Below are 15,995 nucleotides of genomic sequence, written 5' to 3'. Positions count from 1 at the left end.
CCGCCCGCTGCTCCCCTCAGCAGTGTACTTTGGTCCTTCTGCCTGCTCTGCTCCCCGCTGTGGCTCTGGTGAATTCTCTCACCCTCCCGTGCTTCTGACTGTACCCAGTGCTTGTATAAATAAATAAATAAATCTTTTTTAAAATAAATAAAAATAATAAAGTGTGATTTTATTTCCGTCTAGTGAGGGTTAAGTACACATGCTTTTGCTTGGATTAATTTCCGTATTTCAAGGTCCAATAAAGAAAATTTTTAGTGATATAAGGAATAACTTTTTTTCCTTTTCAGAAAAATGAAATGTAACTCCGTTTCAAGAATTCAGTGTCATTCAGTCATTAGAAGTACTAAAGCCAAGACAGTCATAATTCAGCCCAATGGAAAAAAGATGGTAAAAACTACAAAATATATATGGGGCCCTTCTGAAAACATTAACTCTTACTTCATCTTACTTTTACTTCATTCATATTGTTTGTGTTAATAATGTGTAGGCTTTCTTTTATTGTTTTGAAATGTGTCTGTTGTTGAAGTGTTAGAATAATGTTTTGTTTACTTAGTATACTCCAGGCTAGTTTACATGTTCCCAACAGATATGTAAGGAGAATATTGGTCATGATCTGACAGTGTGTTCCACTGAGATGGAGCGCTATCCATTTCAGTGAATTTGTAGGAAACGCGAAAGTGTTCAAAAATTGATAGTAATACATAGTAAGAAAAAGGATGGACTAATTCAGGTTAAGGAGATAATGTTGTGAGACATAAGCGAAAGAAGAGATGCAGCCTAATGAAATGGTCATCCAGAAAGAAACATTTTACTTGGTGGCCACTTTTCACCCTGAACTGAGAAATATGAAAAGTTAGAAACTCTAACTTTAGAGCAGAAAAAAGGTGCAGGAAAAAGAACAGAGGCAGTCATGATAGTAGTTCACAATAAGGCTTCTTGATGAAAACTAAAATCTCTGCTGTGGGTAATATACCCTCTGACTGTTAACATAGATACCTTCTCAGTATCACAGCATATGAAGATTGGTCCATGTGGTTACATAGACCTGGAGTTGACCACCAAATCTGCTATTTATTAGTTGGGTGATCTCTCCATGTCTATTTCTTTATCTGTAAAAGGAGGATAATAGTATCTCTCCTTATTATACTAAGAATTAAGTGAGATAGACATCAGAAACTTAGTGTAGCACACTGCCTGGCACCCGACTAACTGTTCAATAAATGTTGATTTTTAAGTAGAAATAGTGTTTGTCTTTGCACATCTTATAGTTGAATCCTAATTTATAATCTGGTATCAGAATTAAGGGATACAAAGATATATTTAAATTTTGAATTTTAATACCTAAAGAATGTTTTGACAGTCTATAGTCTCTATAGACATAGCTTACTAAAGTACTAAGAAATAGAACACAGAGTCCCACCATTCCCAAGATTCTTTATGATATCAGCTTTAAAGCTTTTTTAAAACTAATCTCATAGCTATAACCTATGAAGAGCAACTTTGTAAAAGAGGCCTAACTTTAGAATTCTTTTTCCTGACCTAGAGTAAAAACATCTTCCTTGTTTTCTTTTAAGGGATTTGCTTCCTCAGAGTCTGTCATCTCACAAAATGGTGATGGATTTAAACTAGCCCAAGTATGTCTGAAGTCTAAAGACAAGGAAATAAAAGGTAGGCTTTCTTTCACTCTGTGATTGCTGTTTCTTCTATCTTTTTGTCTCTTGCTCGATACTGTGTCTCCATTTTCTCAGACTTCTTAACAGACATGCTGCATACAAGAACTGAGGTACAGATCAGAGGTGTGTGTGTGGGGGGGGGGGTTGGGGCGGTGAGAGGATTCACCAGAGACAGAGTGGGGTACAGAACAGGCAGACTGACTGAAATACACTGCTGAGGGGAGCAGCTGGCAAGACAGGAGAGGTCTACTATGCCATGTATGTAGCTCCTTGCCTGGCCGGGGATCAAACTCTGTGTTGCAGATGCTGCAATAGTTTCACAGTGCTGTGCTTAACCCCTTGAGCCACCATGGAGACCCAAAAGTTACTACTTGTCTAGATCAGAGATTGCAAACTATGGTTTGTGGACCAAATCTCACCCACCACCTATTTATGTAAGTTCAATGATCTAAAATGATTTTTACCTTTTTAAATAACTGAAACAAATGAGAAAATGAGTACTTCGTGACACTTGAAAATTACATGAAATTATAATTTCATTGTCCATAAATAAAGTTTCATTGGAACATAACTACACTCATTTATTTACATATTGCCTGTGATTACTTCCATGTTATAGTAGCAGAGCTGAGCAGTCATGACAGGGATCATTTGGCCCACAAAGTCAACAAGTATTTATTTGATTCCTTACAGATGTTTGCTAATCCTGATCTAGATGTTAACAGTGAGTGACCTGATACATTACAGAAAGGAGTGGGGTGAACAGCCCTGAGTCTACATTGTCCACAGTGTTATCTGTGATTTTGGAATTTCATCCAAAAGAGCTATGCCCTAACTCCTAGTTTGTAACTCAATGATAAATAAAGATACATCATTCCCCTGTGTAGTCTAGCCATCACTGCTTTAGGGAATGCCCAACAAAAAGTTAAAATCTTGCTACTCTGAGTTCTTATCTTTCAGTGGCACAGGTTCTATAATAGTTAACACTACAGCCTCACAAACCTAGACTTTGGTGCTTTGCATTTCAGTATGTCAATGGGGAGACATTGCTAAGAGATGGCCCTTTTTGAAGAAGAGACCAATGCGTACCCTTGAGGTTCATTGTATCTGCTTCAACAACTCCCCATCTGATCTTAAAGGGTAGAGGTTGGAGGGGGGAAGCAAGGCAGTTTCTTGATAGAAAGGGGCAATTATATATTATAATTATTTTAACATTATAGGGGAAGAAATTGTCTTCCTCTACTCAGGTATCCAGCCCTATAAATTAGGCTGACAAAAGACAGATTGACAAGAGAAAAAGAAACATGTTTATTACCATATATTAACATTACCATCTGTATAACATGTGTAACACATGCAAGTACTCAGAGATGAGTAACTTTAAAAAGTTGATTTGGACATCTGACTTATCTCAGCCAAAGAATGATAAACTTTTTTGACAAGACAAAGGAGGAGAACCTTGATCTCTAGGGGCAGCAAATCTTGAGAAGAAAAATGTATGGGAAATGAATGGAAGATAGTAGTTTGATAGCAAAGTTTATATGTAGATTCCTCTGGCCTACAGCCTGATAAAAGTCCTTCTTAATAAATGGAGGAACACCTTTGGAAATTTTTGTCCTGTTTTCAGTTAGAGAGAGGGAAGGTAGAGAGGCTTAATTTCCCTTAGCTCAAAATAATTCTGTTAAAGAGAATATTTTAGGATGGTTTTCTTTACCATTTTAGGCATGTGAACTATAATGACTACTATTGCTTGTGGTTTTTATCATTTGCTGTTGCCTCATGGGGCTGCAGTGTTGGAAGTGGTGTGGGATGAGGGAAAGATTACTCAAAGTCGGGCCTCTCTGTTGGTGCAAGGGGTTAAGTCTCAGCACTTTGAAGCTATCCATAGCCACGGCACCATGAGTTTGATCCCCAGCCAGGGAGCTGACCCACATGGCACAACAGACCTCTCCTATCTCACCCGCTGCTCCTCTCAGTAGTGTGTTTCACTTGGTTCGCCTGTTCTGCTTCCCACTCTGTCTCTGGTGAATCCTCTTACCCCCTCAGCTCTGGCCTATACCCCAGTTCTTGTATGCATAAATAAATAAAATAAATCTTTAAAAAAAAAAAGATTACTCAAAGTCCATGTGGAGCAATGAGAAGCCTAGAGGGTCTACACCAGAAGTAATGTGCAGCCCTATCCAAAGGCAGTCTCCACTGAGCACAAAGGTGGGAAAATCATGTAGGGAATGTACATGCATGGGTGATGGGATCAGGGATGTAAGGTAGGGTGGAATGACCAAGGGCTATTGCCTGGGGGCTCCAATATGCCTGCCAGTCTAAACATATTATCTCTATTCTAATACCTGCCCACTGTATTCAGCAGATACTGATTTCCCAGTATATTCCTCATACCAGGACATTTGCCCTTGGTGAGAGGGCCCCTGCATCTCGCTGATAAGCAGGAATTCTGGGCACCAAGACCATATTCCCAAGAAAAAGGTGGGGCTGGGGCCTCTACAATTTGCATTGACTGCTGCAGTATATATAAAAGGAAATACATATATACTGTTATGACTCATAAGTAACCCATGGTTAAAATATGAGTACATGTAGAAACAGTAGCCAGTAATAGTTAAATTAATAACATTTTGATTTTAGAGAAACATAATTTCTGTGTTGTGCTGAGGTAGGTGGCATGCAGTAAAAATAAATTTTTTATTCCTTTAGATAGGCATTCATACTTTTGAATACTACCCCCAAAATACTTCCATTATTGAATAAGGAATATGATTAAAGAGTTCATCTTCTTAAGTATTATTGTTTGTAAAAAATGTAGTTGTTGAGCAGTTATCTAGCAAAAACACCAACACTAATAAGTACAAAACCCATAGCAATACAGCTGTTGCTATTGGAACTTAGAGAGGGTGACTCCAACAGAGTCTTCTCAGATATTTCATTGGTGTCTTAAAGGCCTGGAATGCTACCTAAACACCCACTCCATTACAGCTGTTTAGAAATTACTTAAATACAGATTCTGAAGCTGAAGATAAGTCAGTTTGTGAGTAGAAAGTACATATAGTAATAGGAAGCAACATGCAGATTCTTTAAAGGGCATGGTTATATGAGCAGAAGCAGACTTTGGAGCCAGATATTTCTTGGTTTGTACTCAACTTCTCATTATAATTGTGGGCCTGGTGAATACTTTAATATCTTAGAGTCGCAAAGTTTTCATTTATAAAATTAGAGTATTGTCTACCATAACACATTATAAGGACTTAAAATAATTAAAATAAGTAGCGCTTAATTAGTATTGTTAATCTCAGTGCTTTTGCTTAGTTTAGTATTTTCTGACAATATTTCCCAAAATGTTTATTAGAGGATGCAAGCTCAAACCCAGTTGAAGATTCTGAAGACAATCTGCTGATTGAATCAGATGTGATAGATATAACTAAATATGGAGAAAAAACTCCACCAGGGGGCAGATGTTATAACCAAGCAACAACATTGGATAATCAGAGTATTAGAAAGGAGTTGGCAATTCAAACACAAAAACCCCAACAGGAAATGTCTCCAGCATATCAGAACCAGCAAGTCTTTTGTGATAAAGAGTTACCAAGTGAAATCAAGAATTCTTCATTTGATTGTCAAAAGAAATTCAATAAAGGGAATGTGTTTTTATTGGATGCCACAAAAGAAGGAAATGTGGGCCGCTTCCTTAATGTGAGTAGATGGGCTGATTTTTTTTTTTTTTTTGAGTGATTTAGTGGTTTCATGTAGAAAACAGTACATTTATCAGAATGTTGTGTTTTGTTATTTTACTCCCTTTTTTAAATTCCCAAATCACAGTTATTTTTTGTTTATGTGAATGCTTGGAATATATTTAATGAGATTCATTTTCAGTGATAAAGAGAAATATTTATGATTCCTCTGATTGTAAGGTTAACTGGCACTTATGACTCCTGTTATCCTCTCATCCCCCACACCTCTGGCCTATACCTCGGTTCTTATATTATTATTTTTTTTTTTAATTTTTTTTTTTAATAGAGGCATGTTTTATTTATTTATTTTATTTGTTTGTTTGTTTTGTTTTTACATGCACTGGGTACAGTCAGAAGCATGGGAGGGTGAGAGAATTCACCAGAGCCAGAGTGGGGAGCAGAGCAGGCAGAAGGACCGAAGTACACTGCTGAGGGGAGCAGCGGGCGGCAGGAGAGGTCTGCACGCCATGTGGGACCCTCCTCCGGTGGCCGGGAAGCAGCCGGGGATCGAACCGGCGCCACAGAGGCCGCGGGCAGCTTCGCAACCCAGCGCTCAACCGCTGTGCCACCGGGGAGGCCCTACCTCGGTTCTTGTATACATAAATAAATCTTTTTTTTTAAAAAAGACACACAAAATACATACAACCAGATTTCTGTTTCATGAAAGTGCTGAGCCTTCTAAGTAGACACCATGAGTAAAGCTCACCGGCCCACTTTGAAAAAAATGTATGGACAGGAAGTCATTGAAATTAAATGTCCAAGGAATATTTTGGGTATTTGATCCCTTTATGTGTGGCAATAGAGGAACATGTGGAAATGGCAGTTAGTGGGCAACTAAATAATACTGAAATGATGTTAATAGGAAATAACATCAGCATGTTAGAAACTTCCAGACAAGAGTAAAGATTGGTTGTGTTTAGCAGAGAAGACAGTTGCTACCCACGTCTCCTTTCCAAAGGGCTTATTTAACTATGATATATAACTCAGGTCTTATGCATCTTCATATTCAAACATTTTTGTTTTGTTAAAAAAAAAAAAAACTTGAGAAATACTATGCTTCCGTTCACTTTGTCCCCATATCACTTCATTTTCGTAAAATTATTTTAATAAAAATAGTAGCTTTAATAATAAACAGTAATAACTTTTGTGTGTATTCTTAAAGTTTTATATGTATATCTTTAGGCAGATATAAGTAAATATAAATATGTACTCCTATTTCTCCCCCTTTCTTACATAAAAATAAAATAGCATGTAACATTCACTGTCCTACCTCTTGTTTTCTTTTTTTTTTTTAAGATTCATTCACTCATTTACACAAGAACCAGGGTACAGGCCAGATGCGCGGGAGGGTGAGAGGATTCACCAGAGACAGAGTGGGGAACAGAACAGGCAGACTGATGAAATACACTGCTGAGGGGAGCAGCCAGCGAGACAGGAGAGGTCTGGTGCGCCATGTGGGACTGTCGCCGGCTGGCCCCTGGGATCAAACCCATGCTGCAGAGGCTGCGGACAGCCCCACAGCGTGGCGCTCAACCGCCTCCGCCCCCAGGGGAGGCCCCCTCTTGTTTTCTTAATTGACAATATACCCTGGATTTCTTTTCCATATCAAACACAGACCTCCCTATTCTTTTTGTTTGTTTTTATCTGTAATTGTATAGAATTCCATTGGATGGATATACCAAATATCTGTTCCCCTCAGACAGACATCTGGTTATTTCCGAATTTTTCTCATGAAAGTACTCAGTGAATATCCTTATATATAGACACATGTATAGAAGTAGCTGTAGATTACATTTCTAGATTTGGAATTGCTGAATGAAAGGAAATTGCATTTATGATAATGGTAAATATTGGTCAATTATATTCTGCTGATATTTATACCATTTTGCATTTCTATCAGCAAGATACGAGTGTCAGGAGCTTTTCTGAATGGGTTCCCTCTAGAAACAGAATTATAATGAGTTAATGTATTTTACATGTTAGTCAACAAAAAGTAAAGAAACAACAGTGAGATGTGTTTGAAACAGTATGGTATTCTAATGCTTAAGAAACCAAAGCATCAAACTTTATGCAATATCTAACCTGTTTGATTTTTTTTTTAACAGCATAGTTGTTGCCCAAATCTTTTGGTGCAAAACGTTTTTGTAGAAACACATGACAGAAATTTTCCATTGGTGGCATTCTTCACTAACAGGTTTGAATTTTTGTTACTATGATTTAATTTTGAAAATCACTTTTAAAAAAGGAAAATATTAAAAAGAAGATATGTGCTGTATCCCCTAACATCAGGTACCCTATAATATTCAGTTATACCAAGTTCTCTCTAATCAATAAGATTTTAAACAGCTGAGATTTCAGTTATTTCCTCTGAGAGCTGGTGCATAAAAGGGATTAAGATGGCAAGTCTCACCCAGTTCAATTCAGGGAGTAAATGACCCCCAGAATGCTACTTCTTTAAGTCAGAACTATACCCACCTGCCACAGTGCAAGCCTCGTTACCTCTCAGGGTTCCACTGTTCACAAAACACACTTCTTTCCTCATGAATATTGACAAGTTTTTTCTTTGGTTTTAGTAGATTTGAAATAAAGCACAAATGGCTATTCTTAAAGGGTATTCCTAGTTGGTGGGTGTTAGGAAAAGAGAATAAAAGTATTGTTGAGGATGGCTAATGATGTTAATATGAAAACTGATATAATAAAGTTGTGCTCATTTGGTAGTTACTCAGTAATTTTTTATTATTTTTAAAATTTCTATTTTCTAGGTATGTGAAAGCAAGAACAGAACTAACATGGGATTATGGTTATGAAGCTGGGACTGTGCCCGAGAAAGAAATTCTCTGCCAATGTGGAGTTAATAAGTGTAGGAAAAAAATATTATAAATTTGTAGCTAATACCTGTTCATAAAATTAGCTTATCAAGCTGAAATTAGCACTATGCAAAAGAACCTTCAGTCATCAGTGGAGTTAATTTAGGTCGTGATCCACCAAGAGAACTCCACTCAGTTTACCCTCATTTCGGGAGGGAGGGGGGGTTCATTTGTGTGACTTAGAAATGCTGGGGACAAAATAAGAACATTTTCATATGGGTATCCTTTATTAGGGTGTCTCTTTATCCTTACTGCTGTTTAACTTTACGTGAATTGGATGGAAGTGTATATTTTATATGAAAATACCATTATACAATTTGTAACTTATTTGTATATTATATATTAAGAGAAACAGTTGTCACAGTATAATTCAGTTCTTAATTGCTTTTGTGATTATCTTTAAGTTCATACTCTCAAAGGGCCAAATTTCACATCTTTATTACAAAGTTTGTTTAATTCTTGGCAAAATAATTTACCATTATGAGTCCATATAGTGGGATACAGAGTTTGAAGAATATGTAAAAACTGACTTTATGCTTATTACTTCCAAGAAATTTAACAGTACTTGGAGAAACCATGTCTGGCTCCAAGAAGCACTGTCCCATGAAACCATTTGAGAGGTTTTGGCAACTCTTTAAAGTGAAAACTTTTCCATAGCATCTCTTTATTCCTGCAATGTAAACACAGACAAGAAAAAGGGACGAGAAACCTGGAGGAATTAGAATTTTTTTTTTGTTTATTTAGTCCAGAAGGGGATTGTACTGGTCAAGAATTTCACTTATAAAAACAAAAACAAGCAATTCTTATTTTTTTTTTAAACAATTTATATATTTATACAAGCACTGGGTACAGTCAGAAGTGCGGGCGGGTGAGAGAATTCACCAGAGCCAGAGCTGGGAACAGAACAGGCAGACTGATGAAATACACTGCTAAGGGGAGCAGCGGGGCGGCAGAAGAGGTCTGCTGCGCCATGTGGGACCCTCGCCGGTGGCCCAGGATTGAACTGGCACTACAGAGGCTGCGGGCAGCTTCACACCCAGTGCTCAACCGCTGCGCTACCAGGGGAGGGAGGCCCCAAACCAAGCAATTCTAGCTAAGCTACAAAGTCAGAAACAGTCCCTTGGACTCTCCTAGACATGATATGCAGTGTTTTAGAGAAAAAGGGAAAGAGTTACTTTACTATGGTTACCTACTCCTGATCATCTAATGGAAAAGGGACATTTTTTTTCCAAACTTCCAAGTCAAAACTAATTTTATCCATAATAAGATGTACATCTAGTTACCAGGAGCTTCCCTCTGGGAACCAGAGCACTTGCTTAAAAGGGAGTAATTAAAATTAGTTCTGGCTTGGGAGAGGTTATATGGTAGGCTTTTTTATTCCTGAGCTTGATTCTGGGTTGTTACCTTTCAAACAAAAATATATTCTAAGATTAGACGTAATTTAATTTATTTGAAATATTGAACTAAATAAAATTTAACTTGAAATTATTTTGGAGAGTTGGAAACCAAGGAACTAGAAAAAGGTACAAAAGATTATAACCTAACAGCTTGCAGACAGAGAGAAAGTCGAAAACTTCTCTGAGAAGATTCATAGTAAAGATAGAGGAATTTTAGGCTGTGCGCTAACATTTGATCAGTATGGAATATAATTTTGGGCAGAAATCCTGACATCTTGATCTGTTTTAATCTGTGCTGGTTCACAGTTAGCATCTTTCCTCTGTCCTGGAGATTCCTTGTTTTTCTGTTTTACATTTGTTCCACTTAAATCCCACTATTTCTCTTTTCCCAGGTTTAAAGCACATTCTCCAATAGCTTTTGTAAAGAAAAAAATGAGGCAAATTTTTTGAGGCCTCGCATGTTTGAAGATGTTATTTTACCCTTATTCTTGATTGCCATTTTGGTAGGGTATAGACTTCTTAAGAAACTTTCATGGCCATTTTGAAGGCATCTGCCTACCTCAAGGTTGCTGCTGAGAAGTCTGAAAATGTTCTTCCTTCTGGTTTCCAGGATGACTGTTGGAAGTCAGATGTGAATTCTGTTTCTTATCTTTCATTTATATGATCTTTTTTTTTTTAATGATTTATTTATTTATACAAGCACTGGGTACAGTCAGAAGCGCGGGAGGGTGAGAGAATTCACCAGAGCCAGAGCAGGGAGCAGAGCAGGCAGAAGGACCGAAGTACACTGCTGAGGGGAGCAGCAGGCGGCAGGAGAGGTCTGCGCACTGGGGATCGAACCGACGCTGCAGAGGCTGCAGGCAGCTTTGCAACCCAGCGCTCAACCGCTGCACCACTGGGGAGGCCCATGATCATTTTTTTATCTCTTCAAGTTTACAGCATTATCTTTGCTCCAGTATTATTCCTAGTAAGGTTCCAATTTTTAAGCACTTGTACTCAGTACTTGATAGGATCTTTCAATCTGAAAACTGTCAGTTCAGGAAAATTTTCTTGACTGTTTCTTTAATAATTATGTGTTCTCTTTCTAGAATTCTCTTATACAGATGTTAGACCCCCAGAATTGGTTCTCTGATTTTCTTATATTTTTCACTTCCAGTTCCATCTTGCTTTACTTCCTGGGAGATATCCTCAACTTAATCTTCCAGTTTGTCTATTGTGCTTTATTTTTCTGGTCTCATATTTTTAATTTCTAGACCCCTCTTTTCTGTGTATTCCTTAATTAGCATCCGCTTTTTGGTTCATGGTTGCATCCTCTCTCTTCAAAAATACTACTTATGCACCCACATATACCTGCATGCATTCATAGCTATGTTTTCTTTTTCCCGCATTTTCTGTGCTCTCCGCAAAAGTTTTTCTTTGCTTTCTTCATGTTTTTTATTGGTTTTTTTTTTCTTTTTTTTTGATCATAGACTTTCCTCCGTGATCTTGACTGTCTATTCATACTTAAGAGTGGAATACTAAAAAAAATGAAAGGATAAACAATGGGGAAAGAGGCTCATCAACTGCTTCACCATGACCTAGCTAATCTATTAAATTTCAGTCTTTTTAAAACTTTCTCTTTGACCTGCCAAGGAATACTCTTCTATTCTGATTGAAGGGCAAAAATCTTGACTGCCAGAGACTATTCTTTTCCTTTTGCAGTTCCATAAGTCTTGCTTTTGTAATCCATTTCTTTATTTGTTAAGACTATTTAAGTTGACCTTTTTTTTTCAAAAGATGTATTTATTTTTTTATTTATACAATAGCTGGGGTACAGGCCAGAGGCTCAGGAGGGTGAGAGGATTCACCAGAGACAGAGCGGGGTTGCCCTTTTTAATATTGTTTGTTTTCTGCTGTCCCCAATTTGCCACCTTTCTGTTTTTAAATTTCAAAACACAAAATCTCTGTAAGGTTTCCTTTGATCCTTTCCCCGGCAAGCCACCATTATATGCTGCTTTTCTAGGACATATTTTTAACTGTAATTTAATTAAATGCATTTATATTTGTTACATGCACTGAAAACCTCGTCTTTTATGGTGCTGTGTACCCCATGGGTGCTAAATAAAAGCTTGTGACTGGCAACTGGAATTACATTTGGTTAATTCTGTGTCTGTCTTGTCATACACATCCTTCCCAAGCTGATAAAAATTTTTAGAAGAAACTGGTAAACCTTTCAGAAAAACAGTCATTTCTCAAGCTGTACCCAGTTGTGATGACCACCTTTCCTCTGATTACTAGAAGAAAACGGGGCAGAGTGAGGAGCCCCTGGAGTATTTTATTTAAAACAAAAAGCAAAGTCAGACTCGAATGTGCAGAAGGCACGCCCTCCAGTTTGAGAACCTCACCTACAAACTCGGAGTTTCTCTTCTCTTCGGGGACTTCCCTTAAATGATTTCATGAAAACGAAACTGCTGGTAAACGAAACTGCTGGCGAACTTCCTTCCGGAAGGCGGGGTGGCAGTCGGTTGTCCGCGGAGCAGCCATGGAGCCCGAGCCCCCTTCCCTGTCCGAGCCGGCCTGCGGCGCTAGCCGGCCGCCCGTGGAGGGCCTGCGGGTCTCGCTCCCCACTCCAACCGGTGAGCGCCTGGAGGGAGGCGGGCGAGGCGGGGCCGGGCGAGGCTGCGGGGCATGGGGTGGGGGCGGCATTGTTGTGTAAGAAGTTGGGGCCCTTGGCCTGCTCTCGGATTGCAGCTGCTTGGGAATGCAACCTACAAAGCCTCTGAGGCAAAGCAGGCGAACTGGGCTCAGCGGGCTCGTAATCCCCGTTCACCTATAGCGGCCGGGCCTTAGACTGCAGTTCCGCAGTTTCAGCGCACAAGACCACTGCCCACGCCCTCACGAGGGTAGTGAGTCTGACTTCCACTTACCTCTCCCACTGCTCAGGGTATTGATACTGTCCCATTTCATTAGAATGTAGTAAAATCCAGTGGGTTTACTCTCCAAAAGTGGCACCACCCACCCATAGAACAGTGCAGTTGTAGAAGTGCCAGAGGAGAGGGAGGCAGGACCTTGAAGGTAAGTACTGGGTCTCAGGTCACAGTTTGGAAAGTTTCCACAGAGAATATTTTAGAACCATCCCTTCCTCTCTAATTAGTAATTCAAGTACTTAGCAGCCCTTTCCATGAGTAATGGTTTATTGAATGGGCTCGCCCTTCACTAATCATACTCCTACCATGTGCCAGGCTCAGGGCTATGTCCTAGGGATACAGATGAGTTAGTCTGACCCTGCCCTAGAGAATCCAACAGACAACTTGCATGTTGCCTGCTAAGTACCAAAGAGGCACAAATGAGGGACTCCTAACTCAGCCTGTATTCAGATAAAGCTTTATTTATTTCAAGCTTGCAGTATCTTAGTTTCACGGGCAAGAGTAGACCAAAGGTGGAAAGAGTATCTCAGACAGGTTAATATACCAAAAAGCCACCAGGTCACATGTGACCACAAGCCAAGCAGTTGAATATTTTACTCAGTTGTTATATATATGGAGTGTTTTATGGGTGGGTGGTGCCACTTTTGGAGAGTAAACCCACTGGATTTTACTGTATTCTAATGAAGTGGGACAGTATCAATGGGCATGAGCAGTGGGAGAGGTAAGTGGAAGACAGAAACCAACTTCATTAATGCTGGAATGACCTCTAATTGAACATTTCCCAAAGAGAACTTTCCCCACATACCCATACACTCCAAACCCACTCGACCAGAAGCCTTCCCTATCCCATTCATTTAATATGGTGGGGAGCTACCCACATGGCACAGCAGACCTCTCCTGACTCACCTGCTGCTCCCCTCAGCATTGTATTTCAGTCAATCCGGCTGTTTCGTTCTCCACTCTGTCTCTGGTGAATCCTCTTACCCTCCACACCTCTAGCCTGTACCTCAGTTCTTGTGTGTATAAGTATCCCATTCATTCACTTGCTCAGACCAAAAACTTAGTAGTGCCCTCAGTGCCTCTCTTTCCTTCTCACCTCCCATCTAATGCATTAGCCAGACTTGTCTTCAGAATATAACTTGAGCCTCATCACTACCATCCAAATCCACGCCACCATCATTTCCTGCCTGGACTGGCTGTCTCCTGGCTTCTACTCTTAGACTCTTCTACAAGTAGGTCTGCATAGCACACAATACATTGATTTTCAAAGATACAGTGCAAAGAATAAATTAACAGTTTTTAATACTATGCAAATGTTGATAGGATATTTGAGATATGTTTGGTTGAATAGAACATATTGCTAAAACTAATTTCACCTCTTTTTGCCTTTTTTTATGAGGTTCCTAGCAACATTTCAGCTTCACCTGTGGTTCACTTTTGTGGCTCCCTTTCTGTTTCTGTGCAGCAGTGCTGATCTCAAGCACCCAGTACAGTGACTCGCATACAAGAAATGCTTCTAAATCAGTTGTTGCTTGAAATGAATGAAAAGCAGCTATCCCATTTCGTGTCCTCTCAGGGGTTTGCTCTTAGTCTCTCCACTTTTTCTTGGTTGGTAAGGAGCAGGGAGACTAGTACTTGTTTGTATCTCCACTAGGTGGGACCCAAATCCAGGAAATAGAAATAAAGAAACTTCTGAATGTGAGGCAAATGTTAGCCTCACAGTGCAGTCTTCTGACTTTGTGAACTGCCAGCTCTAGCCAGAGAGGCGCACCAAGAGCTCTTACACTGTAGAACAAGGACTCAAGGAACTATTTAAGTGATAAACTAAACTAAACTAAATTTAAAACTTATACCATTAAATAGTAAAATAAGTCAGTTTCAAAGCTAATTTGAAGATTAAAAGGGTTTCTACTACAGTAAACAAAATGAATAAGCAGAGGAGCATTAGACAGGGCAAAGAAATGTTAAATGTATGCTTGTGGCCAAATGAATAGCAAACTAAAAGGTCAGAGAAGGTTTCACTGACAGGCCTGGTAAGATGTTGATATTGGGAGCATCTGGCTCTTTTCTCCCTGCCTCATTTCTTCTTTTTTTCCTCTTGCTCTTCTTAGGTTTTTTCCCAACATTTTTCTCTTTTAAGAAAAATTCTATTTCCTACCTTCATTTTAATGCTAGATTAAAGCACATTTAAATTGTAGATTGCTCATTTACTCCTTTAATTTGCCCAAAATTTATATATCTAATTAAAGTATGACATAGTGATCTAAAATTTTTTACAGATAACCAGAGCGCTTTTTTTTTAATACACCACTGTTTTCTTGTCAATTTCTAATAACAGTAGTAGTTATCATTGCTGAGAACTTATAATATAAAAGGCATTGTTCTGTGAGCTTAGTAGTTAAATTCCTTTTTGTGTTTCTTAAAGGTTTTCCTCATGTTTAGGCATATAGCTAAATTCATTCATTCATTTATTTTATAAGTCATTAAAAAATATAAAGGAAGTTGCTTATTTTACTTCAGTCCCAGTTTTTTTTTTTCTCCCTGAGAGTTTAGAATCTCATAAAAGCAAGTATCCTGCTGTGTACTTTAAGATTGGTGGAGGAATTACGGAGGCTAAAAAATTCCACTCTTCATTTCTCACCAGGGCTGTTACTTATAGGTCTTTTTCAGGTTGCAGAAAAGATGGAGAGAAGGACATGTGCACTCTGCCCCAAAGACCTCGAATACAGTGTCCTGTATTTTGCACAATCAGGGAATATAGCTGCTCATGAAAATTGTTTGGTAAGTTTCCTGAAAATACATGAATTCTTTTAGGGAAGGACAGACCAATACACGTAAATGCTACTTTGGATTCAACAAATGACAATTTGGCTATGCTTGGGCTTTTAAGTAGGGAATACATTTTTCTAACTTTTTAAAAACTTTCAGTTTTTTAAACTTAAGTTATCACCTTATGAATCTTTTTAATTTTATTTATAACTGATCAAATGCACAAAGAATTATGATGAAACTTGTTTGAGGATATTTTGAGGAAATAGTTCCAATGTAACAGATACCCATAGATATTTCACACAGATTTATAAAATTATGATCTTTGCTTAAGCTTGATTTTTTTTTAAAGATTTTATTTATACATACAAGAACTGGGGTACAGGCCAGAGGTGCAGGGGGGAGGTGAGAGGATTCACCAGAGACAGAGTGGGGAACAGAACAGATGAATTGACTGAAATACACTGCTGAGGGGAGCAGCAGGCGAGTCTGGAGAGATCTGCTGCACCATGTGGGTTAGCTCCCTGGCCTGCTGGGAGCTCCACGAGGGAGGCCCCAAGCTTGATTTTTTTTTTAAAGAAATAAAACAAATTTAGTTAAGGACTCTCTACTCTCTGTTCTGCATTCTCCATCTCTCCCCAGA

At 38.8% G+C, this 15,995-nt stretch overlaps 1 protein-coding gene and 1 pseudogene across 13 annotated transcripts in view; both read left to right on the top strand.

Moving 5' to 3' along the window:
• Nucleotides 1-15,995, top strand: part of SETDB2 (SET domain bifurcated histone lysine methyltransferase 2) — a 90,269-nt gene that overhangs the window by 54,332 nt on the left and 19,942 nt on the right. For 8 of the 13 annotated variants that reach the window (XM_054701278.1, XM_054701276.1, XM_054701280.1 and 5 more), the window contains 4 exons: nt 288-387; nt 1,575-1,668; nt 5,032-5,375; nt 5,764-6,252. In XM_054701278.1, coding sequence (XP_054557253.1) covers nt 288-387; nt 1,575-1,668; nt 5,032-5,375; nt 5,764-6,099 — 874 coding nt within the window. In that variant the 3' untranslated portion in view covers nt 6,100-6,252. Of the gene's footprint in view, nt 1-287; nt 388-1,574; nt 1,669-5,031; nt 5,376-5,763; nt 6,253-7,518; nt 7,608-8,175; nt 12,293-12,711; nt 12,732-13,727; nt 13,816-15,242; nt 15,365-15,995 lie in introns of those variants that run through there. The other 5 variants (XM_037527282.2, XM_054701286.1, XM_054701283.1 and 2 more) reach the window with 5 other exon arrangements.
• On the top strand, nt 6,105-6,545 carry LOC119258898 (small nuclear ribonucleoprotein G-like; annotated as a pseudogene).

Source organism: Talpa occidentalis, unplaced genomic scaffold (genome assembly GCF_014898055.3).
Source record: "Talpa occidentalis isolate TD23 unplaced genomic scaffold, MPIMG_talOcc4v2.1 talOcc4.5, whole genome shotgun sequence".
NCBI classification, from domain to species: domain Eukaryota; kingdom Metazoa; phylum Chordata; class Mammalia; order Eulipotyphla; family Talpidae; genus Talpa; species Talpa occidentalis.
Note: the sequence above shows the minus strand (reverse complement) of the source record. Positions and strands in the feature narration are given on the sequence as shown.